The sequence below is a fragment of the Lepisma saccharinum genome, chromosome 3 (assembly GCF_977018435.1).
Source record: "Lepisma saccharinum chromosome 3, izLepSacc3.1, whole genome shotgun sequence".
In the NCBI taxonomy this organism is placed as follows: Eukaryota; Metazoa; Arthropoda; class Insecta; order Zygentoma; family Lepismatidae; genus Lepisma; species Lepisma saccharinum.
Window position 1 is genome coordinate 37,847,972 of NC_139231.1, and position 21,637 is coordinate 37,869,608.

Here is a 21,637-nt window from a genome sequence, read left to right on the forward strand (position 1 = left end):
CCTCAAAAAATCCGCGTACAGGCCTGTTCTTAGATATGGGTAGTTGATTTTCTTAGCCGTTATTGAAAGATTTTCCTTACAAACATGCTGATTAATCGCCTTTAAAAATATGGGAGAACGGCGAGGAAGTGATTCAGTTGAGTGATCAGGGCTTTTCCCTTTGGGTCGTCTGCTCATGTAACTGTGAACCCCCTCCCCTTCCTTATGCCGTGGCACGCGTAAAAGCAACCCAACCTTCCGAATCGGTTGATTCTTCGCCTGTCAATAAAAGACACACGTTTAAGCTCAAATGGCGACATCTTCATTTCACCCTTCCAAACAGTCTACCGTATCGTGCGATTCCAATGCGAATTCTTTGCTCCTTTGAAGATATTCTGCTTCGTTGACAACATTTCCCGCTTTGTCGATCGTTAACCCCTGTCAGCCGGTTTAAAACGCCGGCTTCCCCTCCACGGGCGTGAAATGGAACCTTCTAAAACTTCCCCTCCTCTGTCGCTTTCGCCATGTAGTTCCGCACCGTGCCGCAATTCGCCAGTGGCGCTGACGCCATTCTTCCAGATGAGACCTTACGCGTGTCGCAGTGTTTTGACCGATGAGATTGTGTTCGGCCACTTCGAACGGAGCAGAGATCAGCTGATTGTTGTGGTCAATGAATGCTAGTGAACTCGGCTGCGGGACTAAAGTGACCATTGATGCGTGTGATACGTCAATGTGTGCCATGTGTGATCTACAGCAAAGATGAGAAGAGGGTCCTGTTTCCCTTATAGGAACTACATTTCCTTTTTGCAGTGATGCTGTGTTTCGTGCAAGGGTTCGACAAAGATGAGAAGAAACTTAAGAAAAAGTAAGTACAAGGGGTCATGGTTTTTTAATTCTTGTCCATTGTCGAATGGTTAAACCGAGATTTTAGGCGATTGTCACTTTCTCCAAGGAGTTTCGTGGTTTGCAAAATCTAGTCCCGCTTTCACCTGTGCCGAAAATCAAGAATACAAACTTAACATACCTCACACGTTGGCGAACCTGAACATACAAGACAGCTAAAGGGGAGGAGGGAGTATATTTACTGGTCGCACTCCAATAGTGGAGTCGCTAACAATATTAGCCGGTAATCAAGGCGCCTGTGTTCGATTCCCGTGGAGTGCCACCTTTCAGTTGTTGAATATAGTTTAAACTGTAATTCAAACAGTTTATCCCCCCCCCCCCCCTTACAATTTCCTCAACAACCACTTAATTTTATGGTTATTTTGACTAAATTTACACTTCCTACTCCTAAATACGAACTTGTACCAACCGTGATGAAAAATAGTGGATCAACATCTAGATTCAGTGTCTTGTTAGTTCATCTGTGCATAACAGTAGATTCAAAACGACCTTTGAAACGTGACAGTATACAATTTATTCAGCAAAACCTGATGTTATAAGGGCAATAATTATAGTTTTGAGATCTTGTTTCTCGAAATTCTTCGTGGTGTGTAGTCAGACTCTGATTTAGGGGTGATCTCAAAGATGAGGATGAATGATGAACTGAATAGACTCGAAATGTATTCGTGATATGCTCAGGACCCGAACGTAGCCCAGCCTGGCATGTTACCCTACAGAAGCCGGAACGAAAGTAAATATCGTTATGGGCAGCATACAATGTTGTTATTGCAACGAGGAAGGTGATTGTTGTTTTTAAAGTCTTTATGTTATCAACCTTTTTCCAATGTCTTCCTTATTCAAAAAATAAATCTGTTGGGTTTGCTGTATGAGAAATTGTGGTTATAGTTTTGATTTGATTTGTTATTTAGCGTCGCTCTTCTGCCACTTTTGACTAATCGCGACGATGAGGATGAGTGATATGAAATTTATGAAGGGACACTCAAAAAGCTCATTACGGGATTCGAACCCGAGGCCCCATGTGGCGTAGTGTTATAACTAGGGAACGGAACTTGATGTGCTAAAAAACTCAGAAATATTTATTTTTTATGTGTTATAAATGTTGAAAATATGTGATAAAACAGGAAAATATGTGACAAAAATAAAAAAAAAAATTGGTAACAAAAACAAAATATTACATGCATTTTAAACTCCTGAAATCAGTTTCTAAATACTTACCTCTTAGTGAGCTATTTCTTGGAAGAGTTGCAGTGGATCACCATAGTTTTTCCAAATTCTCCATTGTAAATCTGTGACGATTATCCCTAAAAAGCATCTTATATTGTGAGTAAGATCGCTCCACGTCACAAGAAACAATTCTTGCATATTTGAAGCACAAAATGTCACTAACGCTGAAGTTTTCCAAAGCTTCCTCTTCCTCCACTTCACCTTCCAAAACACGTGCAATTTGGCACAAAGTTTGAAAACCTTGATTTTTCCCAAAAATTTCTGTACATTTAGACATTAGCACTTGAGGGTTAGATCCAGTGGGGGTAATATTTTCCCCCAATAGGATCGTAGGCGGAGGCGCCAGAAGTCTGCCAGCGAGCGTGCTCAAAGACAAAACAAACCTAACACTCTCGATATGAAAGAGGTGGGGAGAATAAACATTTTTCCTTCGAGGATTTCGAGGTAGCTAAAGTAAATGAGCGATTTTATGTATTTAAAATGAGAATTCGCGAAATATGTATTTACATACGGAAAACTGGAAAATATGTGTTTTTATGTAAAATAAAATTTGGTGTGTTGACATATAAGGCTATGGTCAGAATTTTGGCAAAAACGAGGGGGTCTATCTTATCGCAGAAGAAACATTTATTTACCTAAAGTTCCGTTCCCTGGTTATAACTACTCCGCCACGGAGATCGGCTAGCTATAATTTTGATAAATTTGGTTTTCTGTGTAGAAATGTCCATCTATATTCTGATTTTGAATGGATTAATATGGTTCCTTCTACTATGCATTGCACAGTTCAGTTCCATGAATGCACATGGGATTCCGATTGTCACATTTTCGATCTTCGCTACACCTAAAGCGATGTGATCTTCACCTGCAAAGCAGATTTGTGAATGGCTGCTCTCAGAAAAATCCCCTCCTGAGATCGTCTGCGCCGCGAACTGAACCCGGCTCTCCCGCATAACAATGTATATTTTATGCATAACGGTAGAGTGCATCAGTTGCCAACCTTCCGCCTATCGGGGAAAAAGGACTGAATTTTCAAGGACTTCGTTTTTCTCTCATAACAGGTGCAAGAGTAATATTTTGCCTCGCTTTTGATGAAATTGGTGAAGCGACACCTATTTCGAGATGGTGAAGAACGTTGTTTCTATATTCCCTAGACAAACATTCCCCCCCCCCCCCAGAAATCAATGAAATTGGTGGCTGAACCTAGTGCGAAAATGCTGAAGTTTGAGTCTTTATGCACAGAAAGGCTAATCGGGACTGGACTAAGAGTTTAAAATGGGAAGTCACTGTGTGCTTCCACCGGGTATCGAACCTAAAGATTTACAAGGCAACGACGCCATCACTGCGTCATTGGGGAGGCCTGAGCAGAAGATCGATTGAAACTTGATATTTCCACATTGCATTAGCTACTCCGCTAATGAGATTAGAATGTAAGATTAATTTATTGATTTGCTTTATTTTACTTCTCTCTTCTGCCACTTTTGGCTAATTGCGAAGATGGAGATGAGTGATGATACGATGAAATTGATGAATGGGACAATCAGAAACATCCATGTCAAAACCAGGATTCGAACCCGGGACCCCTGGCGTCGTAGCGCGATGTGTTAACCAGTCCGCCACGGGGGCCGGATAGAATGTAAGAAAATAGTTCTATGTTGATTAATTAATAAAATTTTCACAAGATTGCTGTAATAATAATACATTTCATTATTTATCACTATACAGTAAAAACTGCATATCCCGGAACCTCTATAAGAAGGAAACCTGTAAATACGAAAAAAAGAGACCCCAGAACGGACCGATTATGTATACCTGAAAATGACCTGCTTAAAGGCGGAAACGGAACACCATTTAAAGACCAGGGAGATGTTTTTATTCTCAGTAAGACTGAAATTTCTTCCTTACTTCTTTCGCTCTCAAGAAGACAATGTAAGTGAAACACGCCTCTGTTGCCACTCGCTTATCGGTAACATTGTTGATATGAAAGAATGCGCTACAATACTCATAGCTGTTACGATTCCGTTTTCTTTCTTTCATCACTTACCCTCTTTCTCCACCTTTCTTTGTCTATTTCTCCTCTGTTCTTTCGTCATCTTTCTATTTTTCTTGTTATCTCTCTTTGTTTCTTCACTTTTATCTCAACCTTTCTTCCTCTCTTATTCCATCTTTCAATCTTTCTCTTTCCGTCTATGCACATCGTGCTACGACGCCAGGGGTCCTGGGTTCGAAAATATACATAAGTACGTACTGTACGTTCTTACAATACTGTAAAAAGTGTACCAACATTTGTGTAGTTACACAATTGTAATCTCTGCTATGCTTAATGCGACTGTATACATTTTTATTAATGCACGTACATGCATCAGTACTCTACATTATAAGTAATGCGAAATGTAAATCTGTCTTTCCATTATTTCCTGCAGCGCTCGTATTTAAAGTCAACCCTGAATAAGAAGGAAAACTGTTAAGACGGAAAATTTTGATCGGAACAATCATGTTCCGGGATAAACAGGTTTTACTGTATAACAATTTGAGAGGCGTGATTTTCCTTTACAAAAATATGTACCTACGTGCATGCTGCGATGTCTAACTTCCAATCACACGCACTAGCAAAGTACAGTCACTGGCAATAAAAGTGGAACACCTAGATCCTGAAATATTCGCTTGCCTGCAAGGCGCTATCTGTGTTGACTAACTCTACGGCGAGAAATTTATTTTAATAGAAAATTTCCAATGGCAACTTCTACAACCACCGTAGAGTTAGGCAACATACATAACGCCTTGCAGGGAAGCTAGGATTTCAGGATCTAGGTGTGCCATTTTTATTGCTGTGACTAAGTTGCGGCACCTTACTCTGAAATAGTATCACGTGACGCTTTTGAAAATATAATTATGAGGAAAAGCTCAACTGGAGTAGTCCGCGCTTAGTTTTCCGGATATATGTAGTTTCCTAAACCATATACAGGGTGTCCGTGCCAGAGGTATACAAAAAAATATGCTTATAAAGAAAGAACTATATATACACACATTTTATGTTGTTGGGTAAATGCTTAATCGATAGAAAATGTCGCCGAGATTTGATCATCAGCATTGCAAGGTCGGCATAGTCATATACGTCGCGCATGCGCACAAATGTTCAATGTGACGAGCTCTGGCAAGTCGAGCAGCGTACGGTTGACAGTCGACATGTGGACACACACGACATCTTTCGTCAGGGGTACGCTGCTCGACTTGCCAGAGCGCGTCACGTTGAACATTTGTGCGCATGCGCGACCTATACGACTCTGTGCTGACCTTGAAATGGTGACGATCAAATCTCGGGGAGATTTTCTATCGATTGAGCATTTACCAACAACATAAAATGTGTGTATATATAGTTCTTTCTTTATAAGCATATATTTTTGTATACTTCTAGCCCGGACACCCTGTTTTTTGTAAAAGAGTTTTTCCTTGTTGCTGACTTGCCTGCCGCATTGATTTCCTCCCTGTCTAGGTGCCGTTCCTAGAACGCCTGAGATAGGGAACAGCACTGCAAGATAACTTTTCTGACGTGTAAAGTATAGATATTTGCCTGTTTGTTACATGAAAGCCAGTCGGTCTCGTGTCTTTCTCGGTCTTCTCTCGGTTTATAAACACCACTAAATATTGTACTTTGCAAATGCGATATTGATATGACACCTCTATGAATAAACTGATAGATATGCGCTTTTTGTGCCTGAATAGGTATTGCCGCCTCGGAAACTAGCGTGTTTCGATTTCGTCCCCGAAGTTCCGGGGTTCGAATCTTCGCATGGGCATCAACTTCATCCGGACATCACTCATTCTTATTGTGGCGATTAACAAAAAGTGGCAGAGAAGCGAGTTTTAAGTATCAACAATGTAAATACGAACAAGTGTCACACTGAGGCAATTTTAGTTTTCAAATTATGTTGTCCAGTTTACCAAAGTCTCGTACACTAGTCTTGTCACGATAAGTCTGGAAGGGTGTACTATTGTACTCGTTTCGATTTTTAAAAGGGGCTGACCGGTCTGTGTTCTCTACAACCTCCCCCTCTCAGCAGGCAATAAAATATAGCTAAAAGTTATTTAATTTGTTGTGTAGTATTTGGATGTATTCTAAATGTGACTGCTTCCCAGCAATCATTCCTGCTCTTTACCTTCCCAGTCATTTTCTTCTGACATCGCGCTGCGACACCAAGGGTTCCGGGTTCGAATCCCGCTCGGGCTTGGTTGTTTGTGAATGTCCATTCATCAATTTCATGACTCATCCCCATCTTCGCAAATTAGCCAAGAGGCACAAAACGAGAAGTAAAATAAACTCAATCAATCATTTTTTTCTGGCCGACCCCCGTGGCGAAGTGGTTAGCATAGCTCGCAACGATGCCAAGGGTTCCGGGATCGAATCCAAGCCTACGTATGCATGGTCTTTGTGATTGTCCGTTTATCATCTTTATATTATCGCTCATGCTCATCATTTTTTTCTGATACCGTCACTGTTCTCGGTAACATGCCGATTGCACTACTTTATATTCCCACAAAACATTATTCCACACTTTTTTTAACGCTGGAATAAATTCTGTTGCACAAATGTGTTCAATTTGCCAAGAAAGGCCATTTCAAAACTGGTAGAGAATGTAAACAGTGTGTGAAGTTGGAAAATAGATGAAAAATGTTTTTTTCTAAGGAATTTACATTCATAATTTCTAGTCTGTGTCCATGGACATAGTTCTTTCTTCCGTGGAAGTTACAGCTGAAGCAGCTCTCCAAATATACCAGGCTGTATTGTTAAAGATCCGGTAATTTTAAATAAATTCAATTCCGGTCCAGGAGAGAAAATCAGCAATGTAAATGGGTTCTGGACCGTAAATAACCTTTTTATTTGTAAAGTATTACAATAAGGTCCAGGAACCTTTTTTTCGGATAAATTTAAATACGGTCCAGGAACCTTTTTTTCCAGATTAATTTAAATACAGTCCATGAACGTTTTTCAAATAAAACAATACGCAACTTGGACCGAATTTAAATTGTGCGAGAAAAAGATTCCGGTCCTGTTGCGGAACTCAATACAACCCATTAGAATTTATGGGTTCCTGGACTTTTAACAAGTCTGGTACGAGGGATGGTACCGAACCGAGACGAAAAGAGAATTTGTGTCCGACATTTCGGACGAGATTTTTGTATGATATCGAAACAAATACAATACAAATAGATCAGACGAAACAGGAAATAAGAACAAGAATTGATTTCCGGGCGAATTTATGTAAAAAAAAACACCTGCTTGTGTTGTAGTGAAAATGAACAAATAGAGCAGAGATCGGCCTTTTCTTTATTCGTGACGAAGGTCAAGGACGAAACCACAAACCCGAAACCTTTTGTTACAGAAGAGCAGTTCGCAGACTAAACGCTCTCTCTCGATTCCAAGAAAGCCGTCGCAGATTGAGCGTTTCCTGACGCTTCCACATTTTCAGCATTCAAGATAAGATCTTCCTGATAGGTAGAGACAAAGCACGGCAAGGGGTGCCTATGCACACACCGTGGCATCACTAGAGTATTTGTGATTGTACACTTCGCGCTTCTGGAGAATGTTCTTTTCTTATCAAGTGTCTGGGTTTGCAGCTGGAATCCCATAATCCTTTGCTCTCTGTCGTTGGAATGAGAGGATTCTGCACTTGACCTATTTTCTGTTGTTAAAACATTGTCGGATGGCACAATAGAAGAACTCCTTTGTTTAATGCAAGCTAGAAGGTACAAAACAGGCCTTTTCGTTGTAATTAAATTGTTTAAGGGTATCTTATACCCCTGTCAAGGTTTCGAAATTTTCGAAATTTTCTTCATGTAAGCTTACGGTTAATATTTAGTCACGGTTATCTAGGGAACCAATGGACAAAGAGTTTCCACATTTTATCTGAGCACTGAGAAAGAGTGTTTCTAGCAACCTGTTGCTTCACATTCTTATTTACAACATTCCGAAAATTAATTAATTTACAATATTGAGTGAGCATATATAGGGTATAAGAAGGGCGAAGCAATAGGAACAATTAGATTTTGATAGTGTGGTTGATTTAATTTTTATAAATTTCCAGATACAACACACAGTGGCCATTTTACACTGAATTATTAATAATGAAAAGAAAATTACACAGTATGTAAGTCGAAAATGATACAATTTAACAGATTACAATACCTTATGAAGAGGGTGGACTGGAAACAACAGGAGGTCCCTGGTTCGGACCTTAGTCAAAGTACAGCGCCTTGAATATGTAGTGTGGAAAACGAGCCAAGAAACTGGTTTCCGAGACGGATGACAACATAATGGCAGTGCGATCATTATCGCAACTAATTTTCTTATGAAAGTAATGCGACTTAGTTAATTTTTGGAATATATTGTGTAAATTTGTTTGTCTCGAAAGGCGGTAAGTGAATTGATGGAAACAGTTATATCTGTAGAGTGATTTGCAGTCACGAAATGGCATTAATTTGGAAATAAAATAAATAAATTGCATAAGAAACATCGCAATGTGATTCCGGACGTCAGATGTTGGATTGTGTACTAGAGTTTTTTTCTATGTTATTAGAATATAAATAGTATCCTGAGAGATATTTCATACCAAGGCGACAAACCACAATTGTCGCTTGGAAGCGAGCAGTCGGTAATCAATGCAGCCTTTCAAACAGTAGGGACGCAAGCTCTGATTGCAGTGTTTCCTCAAGGAAGTTTTAGACCAAAGCGGCACGCGCGATAACAGGGATTACACATCAAAGCGACCCGGGTCCTTCGGTCCAAGCCATCTTTCAGACCGAAACGACACGCGACACATGTCGCTTCGAAACTAGCCATTGAAGAGCAATGTTTCACACCGTAGCGTAATGACGGGCAGCACTGGCCAGCGTTCGGTTGGTGAAATTCTCAAGCGATAAGTGTTGCGTGCCGCTTGTCGCTTTGGTGCGCAATCTCCCTAAAGCAAGACACTCATTGCATGCGCGAACAACAAACCACGGCAACACGTTGCAAGCTATTGAGGAAATATCTCAGTTTGAACGACACGCAAGCGACAAAGCAACAAGTGCCGCTTATCGCGTCGCCTAGATCTGTTGTTCACACAATTAGCAGAAAACGCTTTCTAATAGACTGAAGGCATCATGCCGCTTGTAACTTCGTTGGGAACTCCCCCTGTGGCGCGTCGCTTCGGTAGTCTGAGTACCCTTCCTTTAAGGAGCTTTCTGACCGAAGTATCAACCAGCACGCGAATACGATATATGAACGTGTCGCTTGCTGAACTGTTTGCTGTTTGGACCCTCATGCGCATTGAATACTATTTTACAGTCTGGAAGTGTCTGTGTCACTAGTCACATCAGTGTGAACATCCCGTGTCGCTTGTTCCATTGGTTTGAAAGTTTTCTTACACTCATGTCGATGTCACTAAGGGAGTTTTATGGTTTTTCTTTGTCGTTTCATGCAATCATCAGTTTTATCATAATCGCCGCGATTAGTTTCAAGCGGAAGAAAAGAGACAGTAATTATCAAAAATACAAATGCTTCAGTGTGTATTTCTTTAAGAGAAATTATGATGATGATGATGATAATAATAATAATAATAATAATAATGAACCTAATTCATATGCAAGTTACCAAGAGCATTCCACGCGCATATATTCTCCTGTATTATTAATGAAAGTCACGATAACAGGACGTGGGCGACTGTCTAGAATGCCCGTTAATATCTCCACATCCACTGTACCAAATATCATATCAATTATGACATTCATAGAAATGCTTCATGTGAAAGAATCGGACGTTGCAACGAAAACTCCCATTTACTTCCATTATAAGCAGACGAATACCACGTGGCGAAAGCGACACCAGCGCCTCTAGCGGATCATAATTCAGAGGAACCGCCTGAAAGACGAGCGGCTAGGGACAGCATTTAATTAGCACCTTGGTAAATCCATGCTAACAGCACCAAACCTGGCCTCCCTAACCTATCCACGTAGGCAGATAATAGCATAAATAAGCATGTAAATAGGTTTGGCAAGTTATATTTTGTTTATTTAACCTATTATATGCATACGTGGATAGGTTAGGCAGGTCAGGTTTGGTGCTGTAAGCAATAGCAGTATTTAAGGTGCTAATGCTGTCCCTAACCCCTCGTTCTGAGATTGCAGAACTGTCCCGTTTTCCACACTACGTATTCAAGGCGCTGTAGTCCAAGTATTGAAGTGTGATTGTATTTCTCCCATCATCCGTTTAATTTGTTCATGATTACCATTCTCACCGTCGCGATTAAGCGAACAGATAGAAAAGCGACGTAAAATAACCAAAATTAACGATGATACCGAGGCGCCCTTCTTGAAATCGAGACAAGACCGAGACTTACTGTCCTATTCGCGATTAAAATTACCACCTGAGCGCTAGTGTCGCTTCCAATATGGCCGCTCTAAGTAGGATAGATCTTTGTTTACATTCAGCAGTAGTACAAAAGAGCAGCGTGTTGTCATGACTGGTATGGTAGAAAACGTTTAAATTACGCATTCTTTTTAAATATTGCGAATGCGATGTGAATTCCAGGTACTCTAACAAACGTGAAGCTGTACTGAGAACGAAGCATTTAATTATGATAGGCAAAAATAACACGGAAAATGCAGACGAAACTATGTATACGCACTGGTTGTCCAAAGCAGTGCTGTATCATCTGCACGTCATGTAACTGGGGTTCTCGGAAATTATTTGAAAATAAAGGAATTGAAATTGACCTGTACTTGAAAAGCTGGGTCAGGAGAAAATTGCGAACATATCGTTGCAGTTCTTTCTCGAAAGAGAAAGGCTGGTTTAATAATAATATTCACGATTTCATGACCAGACTCTACTCACTGAAAAAGGACATCGTACTGAATGAAACAGTAACATTAGCATATCTATTTTTTTCTGGTTACATTTGACATTAATTCATTCTCAAACTATATTCATCTTCCCTCTTAATCGACTTGCACCTGTTCCAAATTTCACACATACGTAACACCGGTAATACATGGACGCATTGGTTAAGACGCTTCATGATTTTTCGGAAAAAAAAAAGCTTTATTTATAAAGTACAATTTAAAACTTTACTTTCATGGAAATATATATTTATCTCTCGATAAATAAAGTAAGCAGACTCGTAAACCCTGAACAGTAGACCTTACTTTCTCGCATATTCACCATGCTTTAAACGACTTCAACACAACGTATCCTACTTAGAGTACTTCCTGAAAATCCCGGCAGATGGCATATCGGTTAATTTTAATCGCGAATACTCTCGGTCACGTTCGAGACTTTGGTACGATAATTGAACAATTTACCTAAACCAAATTTCCTTTACTACAGGGGTTCCTAAGACATTCTGACCTGATTATCTGATCTACAATTTTGAACCTGTGCTGTTTGGTTGCATGTGTATTTATTTATATTCTGAAAAAAAATTCGATTTTTGAGGATTTGTAGCGTTAGAGGCGTCAAACAGAATAAACTATACCAGAAAAGTTGTTTTCCTTAATGATCTCTATACACTGTGAAACATTGTACGGTGACATGCCCTATGTGTTATTTATTCTGCTACATATTTAGCTCGTCTCAGTACAATTCCAAACAAAGATAGAAATGGTTTGAACCCTACCCACATTTGCTGCAAAAGCGTTATATTGGACTCAAAGAATGTATGATATTATAAATATATTAAGTCGCTTTTCTTCAACTTTTGCTTGATCGCGACGACGACGATGAATGATGGTTGGATGATATTGAAGTGACAAAGGTTGATGCCCAGACGGGGACTTGAACCTGGAATATTCGGTGACGATATATCGTGGATCGATTACTCTCGCACCAGGGCTGTGCGTTTCTAAATATCTCGTCTTTGCTTGTTGGAAAAAAATGAAGTTAGAATTACATGTAGTCAGTTGATCATCCGTCGTCGCTGCGTTACAAGACAAGGAGAAAGAAGCGTAAAGAGACCAAAATAAAAATCTTGCCTTACAGTGGCGTAAGCTGCAATCTCGTAAAGGGGGTGCTCCTTCTCTTAGGAGTCCTATTATTTTCTTGCGTTTTTACAAGGAAAGCTGGGCCCAAGCCCTCCTTCCCAACACGTTACTGTAGCCTTTTCCTAGTACCATACGTAAGTCAGAAATGAGAGGACGTCACAGAAAAAATCACCAGAAGTTATGCCTTGCCGTCCGCTTAAGCATTTTCCTTACCTGCAACGTGTCAAGCTGAAATTTCCATTACAAGAGAGGGATATAAGTTCAAACTAAGTTAAGCTGTTCAGTAACATTGGTATGGTATACGTCAGGATTCTGCTAAAATATGATGTTTCGCAACGTTTCGCGAGAAAATTGTAAATACGGCTTGATTAGCCATTTCCTTCCGACAGCGTATCCGGGATAGGCCATAAACACGACTATGGGAGCGGCCTCTGGGACAAATAAAATAGCAAGAGTACAATGGTAATCACCGCCGAATTTATTGATTTTCAAAATTTCTGGCCATATTACATCTAACGGTAAAAAATCTATTTTTTTATACTGTATACATTAGATAATTTGTATCCTTGAATGAAATGTTAATAAATAAATTATGGCATAATCGTGAATAGTCAGAGCGATCCATCTAAGTATAGATCGCCGTGTCAGTATTTTTTTACGCTATCGGCAAGCGAGGCACTTTGCCGATAGCGCAAACACCGACGCGACGGTCTACACTTCAATGGATCGCATTGTAGTTCGATGATGTCTAGGCTTGTTGACAAGTGGATATAATGAAATTTTGTAGTTTCCTCAAGCCCCCAGCATTAAATAAATTTCGTAAGCTGGTTTTCATTGACATGTTGCATTTTGAACACCGAAATATTCAAATTAATACAAATTGAGAAATCAATGACTATTATTAATCATGCTCGCAAAAGCGGTAAGTACATTACTAATTATATATTAATGGTTTGAGAAAAGATGTTTTCTGGAGAACACCTCGCGACCCGGTATAATTGATGCAGTGAGAAACACTGCTCTAATGTCTGACAATCTGGGCGGCTCCACTAGATGTGGTCATTCATACGCCGCCATATTATATATATATATATATATATATATATATATATATATATATATATATATATATATATATATAAATAAATATAAGAATAAATTAAAAAATCTGCTGAAGATGATGATAATATTGTAACCGTTGAACAGTGCTGAACACACAATTTGCTGTCAAACTCAAATCAGGCACATGTCAAAAGTGCATTGTCGCCACATTTCCTTTTATTGCAACCAACGCGTCTGACTACCATGTTCAAGGTCCCGGGTTCGATCCCCGGCCGGTTCAAATCCGGGAACTTTTCTAACGTTGGAAGCGGCCCCGGCGCCCACCCAGCGTCGAACAACATGGGTACCTGGGGGAAACCCTGGGGGGTAAAGGCGGTCAGGGGCGTGGTGCTGATCACATCACCCCTACTCACGACCGGATCAAGAAAGTGTGGGGCGTTAGCCCCACACCCCCTATACGCCTTCATGGCGTGGTGCTAAGCACAGGGGAACACTTTACCTTTACTTTTTTTTGCACATGTTGCAAAATTAATATCTAACACATTGTGAAATGTGCGAGTTTCATTGGTACCATGCCTTTGCCAGGCGTAGCGTAGAATTGCCGGGAATTTGGGGGAATATATCTATGTATAAAAGGATGGATCTGCATAATGAAAAGCTTGTCATGATTCGGATCCCGATTTTAACTGTGGACCCAGTCCCGACTGAACTACTGTATCTGTGCGTAAAGTGAATTTAAAAAAACTTCTGTTCTTCAAACGTCACGACAAAAATAAATTGGTAATATTTTCCAAGCTTCGTCAAAAAACTCAGAGTAACTATTTGATCGCTGTACTCCTCTCCAATGTCATCTAGAGACTCGGTCGTTCTCAGTTCGGCGTCAGACTGCTACGCAGTACACCTGGGTTTGATTCCCAGGGTGAATCATCTCCGGTAGAAACTTTTGCAACGGTGTTGCTGTATAAAGCGAGTATATTAACCTCACATTGAAATGTGAACTGACGATTTATTGACATTTTGGTGTTTGGGGGAGGGATATCACATAAATTTAAACGCCCAGGAAGGATCATATGCATCTTTTGTTACGCGATTGATTGATTTGCTTTATTTTACTCCACTTTAGGCAAATTTGCGAAGATGGGGATGAGAGATGAAATTGATGAATGGACACTCACAAACATCCATGCCCAGGCCCGGATTCGAATCCTGGACCCTTGTCGTCGTAGTGTGATGTGCTAACCACTCCGCCACGGGGCCGGTTTTTGTTAGGCCAAAATGTATTGTAGGTTTTAAATATTTCGATCAGGCGGGTAGTCCTTATTTATTGATGCGTTAACTGTCCCTGAGGGGAATTGCCCCCTCTGTCCACCCCGTAAACCGCCCCGGATACAAAGCAACCCTTACAACATGTTTACGCACACAATTTTGTTCAAAAATTCCGCAGAAAAATTAATTAATTAATTGATTGATTGATTTGGTGTTAACTTTATGCACAGTAAGGCTAATCGGGACTGATCCTACAGTTTAAAGATGGATTCGAACCACTGTGTGCCTCCACCGGGTATCGAACCCGGGTCCCCTTGATTACAAGGCGACGACGCTACCACTGTGCCATCGGGGAGGCACACACAATAATTGAAATGGGGCTTTGTGAAAAAATTACGCCACGAGTGCGCGGTGATCGCTGCGTTCTTGAATGGTTCTTGTCGCCAGCGCCATGTTAGCCTGCGGTGCTTTTCACGATGCCTACCATTTGATTGTCAAGTGGCGGGCGGCTGCGCCGGATACAAACTTCTTTTGCGCCGGAGGCCCAAAGGGAATATGGTTCCGCTTCATTTTTTTTTCTTTTTCTGACGAGACGGGCACAGCTTGGAGCGTAATATATGGTTAACCCGTTACCCGACCTGACCCGCTTACAATAGAACCCGGAGAACTTGATCCAGGTGGTGAGGGACATCCAGACTGGGAAACGTGCGAGACACGCACTTGCGCAGCGCCCACAAGCGTCCCACGGCCAGTCTGCAAACTACCACGTGGGCGGAGAAGTCAAAACAAATGAACAAGGCGCATGGGACAGTATTAATTAGCATGCTGGCTCTCGGAGAGGGAAGGAGACATACGATTCCTTTCGTTTAGCCCTGATATAGAGCATTTTAGAATTTTAGTAAATGGCTGTATTTGTATTTGGTGTCGCTTTTCTATCCCTTTAGCTGAATAGAAATAGGTTATTCTCCATTCATCTATTTCATCTTAACACCATTAATTCTCATCTTCGCAATTAGCCAAAAGTGGCAGAAACGCGAAGTAAAATAATTCAAGCAATCACTCAGGTTAATAGCGAAACCATTGTCAATAAATGTTTAATTGCTGAACGTCCATGCCTTAATCCGCCCGTACACGATTAAATGAACCTCGAACAACACATTGAATTGCATGCTTGAAGGAAGTGACGTCAGAGCACGTGGTATTTTCATCGTGTATCCAAGTTAACGTTCAAGAATTCCTATCTATGAACGGTTCGGTTCGAAACAAAGCCTTTCAAGGCAGACCAATCACAGCACCTGGTGTTGAAATATATAATATCAAAATAAAGTATCCAAGCACAGAATGCTACTTACTTCTATTCTATGAAGAGAAAGCTACAATGGATATAAGACTGTGGTGGAGGAAGGGTGCATTGTTTGGGGCTTTGACCCATACCCTCTACAACCTTTGATCCAAATTGTACCCGTGTACCTCGTATGAAAATTGACACACGCAAGATGCTGTCGTACAAAGAATCTTGTTTTTAGAAGTAAAACGCAGAGTTTCTTTTGCCTACATTAAATCCCCATCCGAAAATCAAAACCACCGTGTACCTGTAATAGTAGGTTGTGGTATTACCGCATTGATCCGTGCTGTGGAAAAGCTTTATAAGGATATCAAAAATGAGTGCAAAAGGATGGGAGTGAAGGGGGCGGTGAAATAACCGCGAAACGTACCACAGGATTAAACGCGAAAGAAAGAAGAGCGAAACTGATTAAACGCGAACGGAATAAGCGCGAAAGGAAGAACCGCGAAATGGATTAATCGCGAAACCAAAATTGAAAACTGGAATAAGCGCGAAAGGAACAACCGCGAAACGGATTAACCGCGAAAGATTCACTTTCTCGCTTAATCCCTTTCGCGGTAGTTTTGGTGACCCAGTGAGGCCTTATCTGTTCCTGAATTGTACGGTTTTTAAAACCTATTTAAAACTCTTAAGTATCCATACATTTTAGAAACATTGAATTTATTATATTAGAATTAGAATTTATTATATTACTTGTAGATTAGAACTACGTATACACATACTCGTTTTCAAACACACAATTCGCCGGCCCACTTGTCGGAGTGGATAACACATCGCGCTATGGCGCCAGGGGTCCCGGGTTCGAATCCCGGCTCTTTTAGAACTCTATTTTTCAAAGACAGTTGAATCGTGTAGAGACGTCTTTAGCCAGGGTTCTAACCTAGGTCCACTGGCATTAGAACGCTGCACTAACCACAGCCACAGAGGCTGCAGGCTGTACCAAGTAATGTCATGGTAACAAGTTTTGGGTGGGATTCAAGCCCCATGGCTTCATTTAAGTTGGCGTCAATGTACATAATACGAGCGTGCGTATATATAGAACATCAGATCAATAAAATATGGTTACATATAGCACTGGCTAGCAAAACCAAAAGAAACCATAACTGTCCCTCACGGGTACGCCACTTTTTTTTTTTGCTTAAAACATGTGAGGATGTTTGCGTCGTAGGCGACACAGATTCTGTTGATGTTCCACAGCTCTTTCTTGTGGTTTTCCTCAAATTCCCAATTCTCAGGACCTTCCGACTCTAGATGAACAGCGGCGTGTTTGGAAACGGGAGAAGAATGTTGTTTATGGCTGTCAAACACAAGCGTGCCTATTCCGCCTTCTAACGTTCAACGGGGTGGTTACAATGCGGGATTGTTTGAAAACATTCGTAACGAATCGAGTCGTTGACCTTTTGAGAAATGCTGTTTGAACGTTGCAGTGCCAACATTTGGTGCATGGTTCGGTAATTTCTTTAGAATTCCAAGGAGGTGTGTCATATTTGAGTGAGTATTCACCTTCGAAATGCTGTGAATTCTTGTGAGGAAGCGTTGTAACCTTTGAAATGTGTGACATATTCTGGTTCCGAAAATCCCAAACATTGGATAAAATCTTTTTACCTTTGCACGGGTTGCCAATCTCTCAGTATGTTAGAACGTAGGTCAAATGAACCATACACATGCATTTTACAGATTCCTGTATTTACGTGTATTATATATAGTGTATATACTATACGAGGGCAATTTCATAAATAATGCACACTGTTTTTTTTTCCCCGACATGTTTATTGTATGTTAGACGGTATCTCCTTACAACATACAATCCTTCAGTGTAATCCTTCTGCTTCTCAATAACCGTGTCCTAACGTCTCAGAAGATTTTCTGTGCCAGTTGGGGCACCACCGTTCTTCAGTCCGCAGATGACTAGGTACTATTTTCCAAGAAGGAAAAGACGTTGTCTATTGCGCATGGGGTATTTCAACTTGGGATATAAGTCGAAGTCTGGTGGACTCATGTCTGGACTGTATGGCAGGTGAGTCAATACTAGCAAATCGGTCACAACCTTCCCCAAGTGCGGGCGTGCAAAAGGGGTGGAGCATCCCGGAGCAAGCGAGGTTAGTTTTTGTGCATTTTTCTGCATAATTTCTGGATCCAGACATGATAATATCCTGCAGTTGCACTGTATCTCTCGCCACGAAAACAGTCCAGTCAAGGTCGGAGCTTCCCCTTGCCTCCTCCACACCCCTGACCCTCCAGGATTGCCACACTACTTCTAATCTGCTCACTCGACACTTCGCGCTTTGTACGTGTGCGGTTGGTTTCATCTGTTGCTTTATTGGCAACACTGTAGGTGCGTGGCGTGACCTTGACTGGACTGTTTTCGTGGCGAGAGCTCTAGTTCCATATGATACTTCATCAGCCAGGATGATTCATTGGTGATCATGGACATGCTTCACCTTTGCTTGTGCTTGTCGAAATTTGGTCGTTGGGATGATGGATTTCTCCACTCGTTTGACTGAAACTTCAACTCTGCTTCAAAGTCTACGGTCCACTGTTTGCTCACCACAAACTTCACGCAAAGCACTATGAATTTCTGTTGGGTTTTTGCCACGTAAACCTGCAATTTTGATGCGCGATCTTTGGTCTTCAACAGAGGCACCTGCAGACACTATTATGAACTTCCAACTGGCTTAACTTTTACTCTTAATTGCTTAGTTTACTACGCAGTGTTGCCATCTTGTGCATCATCTTGTGCCCTCGTATATATATCATGACTATGTACACACACACACACACACACACTATGAACGTTTGTTTTAATTGTTACAACTTATAATCGCAGAGCATCGTTCGAAGTCTTATAAAATGTTTTGTTTTCTCTGCTGATTGTTGCACTTTTTGTGCAGGTGGAAAATTGTTTGTGTTAGGAATGAATGCTACTAAGAAGTTTTTAAAACTATATATATTTTTTATCTTCAAATACCTTCATTTTTATATCTTTTTTGAAGTTTGTAAGATTTTCTGACGCTTATCCAAAAGAGCAGAATCGAAAATGTCGAATCACAGTTCTGAATTTTGCATTTCTGTTATTCAGCGTCGCATTCCTGTTTTAGTTAAAAAGTAAAACCGGAAAAACAAATGCACGTTTATCCCAAATAGGCATTTTTGCATCGTATATTATGTGTAACAGTCTCCTCGCCTAGAAAATATTCCCCTTCCTCCCGACCCTTTATTTTTCTGGCGCCGCCAATGGTTGGAGTCCCGATCTGTAAAGAGAGCGAACGTTCTATTGTGTTTTTCCCATTTCAAATTCGACTAATCACTAGACCTCGGATTTTTAGGTTCTAAAAGTGTGCTTTAGGTTCCTAAAATAGGTCCTAAAAATCTTAAGTTAGGCTAAACTGAGTAGGTTCAAGAAAACTTAAAATGGTTCAACATTCCTGAGAAATGCTGGTTATGTATATTCACCGGCAATCAAAATGGTACACCTATATCCTGAAATACGCAATATCTTGCATAACGTTATGTGTGTTGCCTAACCCTATGGTGACGGCAGAACGTACCATAGGAAATTTGCTATTAGAATCCACTCTTCTCCGTATAGTTAGGCAACAATCTTTTTTTCATGTTATCCACAGTCAAACTCCGGAATTTTGTCTGTGAGGATCATCTTATATGCTGAAAATAATCTTTCAACATAAACATAGTCAGTGGTGCAAACTTCAATGCTGAAATGTTAGTTTGCGTGACGTGAATGCCACAAAGCACCAAAGTGACGCGAAAGTAAGCAAGACCACACAGATCAGACCACTTTGGATTGTACAGGTGACAGTGGCACCCGACATTTTGCTTTGTTTAGAGCTTTTAAAAATCTAAAGGACTTTGAGGAAGATAAATCGACAGAGAGTACCTTTCAAACACGTTCGTCATTGAATATTTTCTTGACGAAACAAAGCAAATGCCTCTTGAGTGACATAGAAGTCCTGTAAAATTTTAAAAATATATAAAAATCTAAAAAAAAGGCTTGATTTATGCGCATAAACCTAAAATAGGTTTAACAAGCAAAATAGGTTGTATAGGCATTATAAAACTTCATCAGTTGTTGCGTTTTTTAACGAAACTCTAACATCTCTTATTATTGTAAAGGAAAAAAAATAGGTTAAAAACCTCAAATCCGAGGTCTAATCATCACGCATCCTCGTCGTCGCGACCAAGTTAAAGGGGCAGAAAAGCCACGCAAAATGAACCTAGCTGAGACGCGATTTGTTAGGGCTACACTGTAGCATCGTATTAATCATTCACTATAAAATGAGCCATACCTTTGTGTGCACTCACCAAGGTATCACATAATGAATAAAGAAATTCAGTTACTATCTTTGAGATGCCGGTGAAGTTTAGAAGTCGAAAATATGAAGAGTGATGAGGCTGATGTTGGTATTGTACTTTCTCGTGTCTTGTTTCGTGGCGGTAATCTGGCAGTGTCCTTTTCCTGCTTGAATGATCCCCCTCCCCTTCTCCTGTGCTGAATGCAAGTAGGCCACTTTCTCCAACAAGGGAGACCCGGCAAGCCTCTTCTGCTCCTACCAGATGTTGGGTGTTATATGACCTTATTTACGTTGCGTAACTCTATATCAGCTGACTTAATCATGACCAAGTTAACGGAACAGATCTTGACAGGAAACGCTGTAGTGTTCAGTTGCGGGTATATGCTCTAAGCCTACCAGGGGGCAATTGAATACTAATCCGTGTCGAAATGAGCTTGAACAAACTTAACGTTTGATTATATTGAGATGAGGACAAAACTTGGCAGTCACGTTTTGTGTGTATGCATTGGGTAAGTTTGGCCCCCTACTCGGTCGCGTTTCGAGTTGCATATCCTTGTCCTGTTCTCGGTCTGGAATGAACACACACATTTTAGTTTGTTTTTGTCTTCAATTGTCTGGGTAGTGTTTCCATATTATACTTTAATATTTAATTTTTATTTAGGGATTTTATTCCAGCGTGTAGAGGTCATTAAGGTAAACAGCCTTTCTTGATAACGTTTTTTTTCTGTTGGACTCCTCGTCTCGACGCTACAAACCCTCGAAAAACTTAATTTGATCCTGAACGTATGCAGCTACGCCGCACAAGTTCACACGGTTGCCATTAATGGATTACCATTTGCCATTATGATATGCGTATGCCCTGGGCCCGAAGTGGGAAATATTAGCTGGGGGGATGTTTGGTCAAACCTTGGGCTTAGTTCGGGGATGCTCCTATGGCTTAACATGCTGACAGTGAGACAACTGGGGAATGCTTTTGAAAAATTTGCTCACCCCCCCCCCCCTTTCGCTTCGAGCATTGCATATGACTAAGTTATAAATAGTTAGGTGCATATCGGTTTGGTTTGTCTGAATTGTCCCATCCATGGTAATGCAATTTTGGTTTGTATGTTTGTTATTTTACGTCACTTTTTCTGGCACTTTCGGCTGTTCGCGACTTTGAAGATGAGTGGTGATTACATGATAGTAATGTAGGTACAATCCACTAAGAACGCCCATGCCCAGCACGGGTTTCGAGCCTGGAAAGTTCGGCATAATTTTGGTTTTCAACTATCGTTCAATCCTGCTCACACAATGTGGCACATACTCCCAACTGTTCAACCCTACAAATCGTGCCACCTTACTTGAACTGATCGAACTTGCAAGCGAGATCAAGAGTTTCGGATACTAAGTCTTGTCTCGTCCTCGGTCTCGTCTCAGCAAGTCTCGAAGACCGTCTGGCTCTCCGTACTATCCTTGCTTGGTATTACATATTGGAACACTAGAGCTACCTTAGACGATAAATCACTATCACAAGCTTTATTGGCCAATATTTTAGCGA

General features: G+C 40.8%; 1 protein-coding gene across 7 annotated transcripts in view; it reads left to right on the forward strand.

Moving 5' to 3' along the window:
- LOC145984983 (uncharacterized) overlaps positions 1-21,637 on the forward strand; it is a 382,735-nt gene that overhangs the window by 193,336 nt on the left and 167,762 nt on the right. Inside the window, exon 1 of one of the 7 annotated variants that reach the window (XM_083118462.1) lies at positions 583-844. The exons of the other annotated variants lie outside the window; for them this stretch is intronic. Coding sequence (XP_082974588.1) covers positions 792-844 — 53 coding nt within the window. The 5' untranslated portion in view covers positions 583-791. Of the gene's footprint in view, positions 1-582; positions 845-21,637 lie in introns of those variants that run through there. 7 annotated transcript variants of the gene reach the window in all.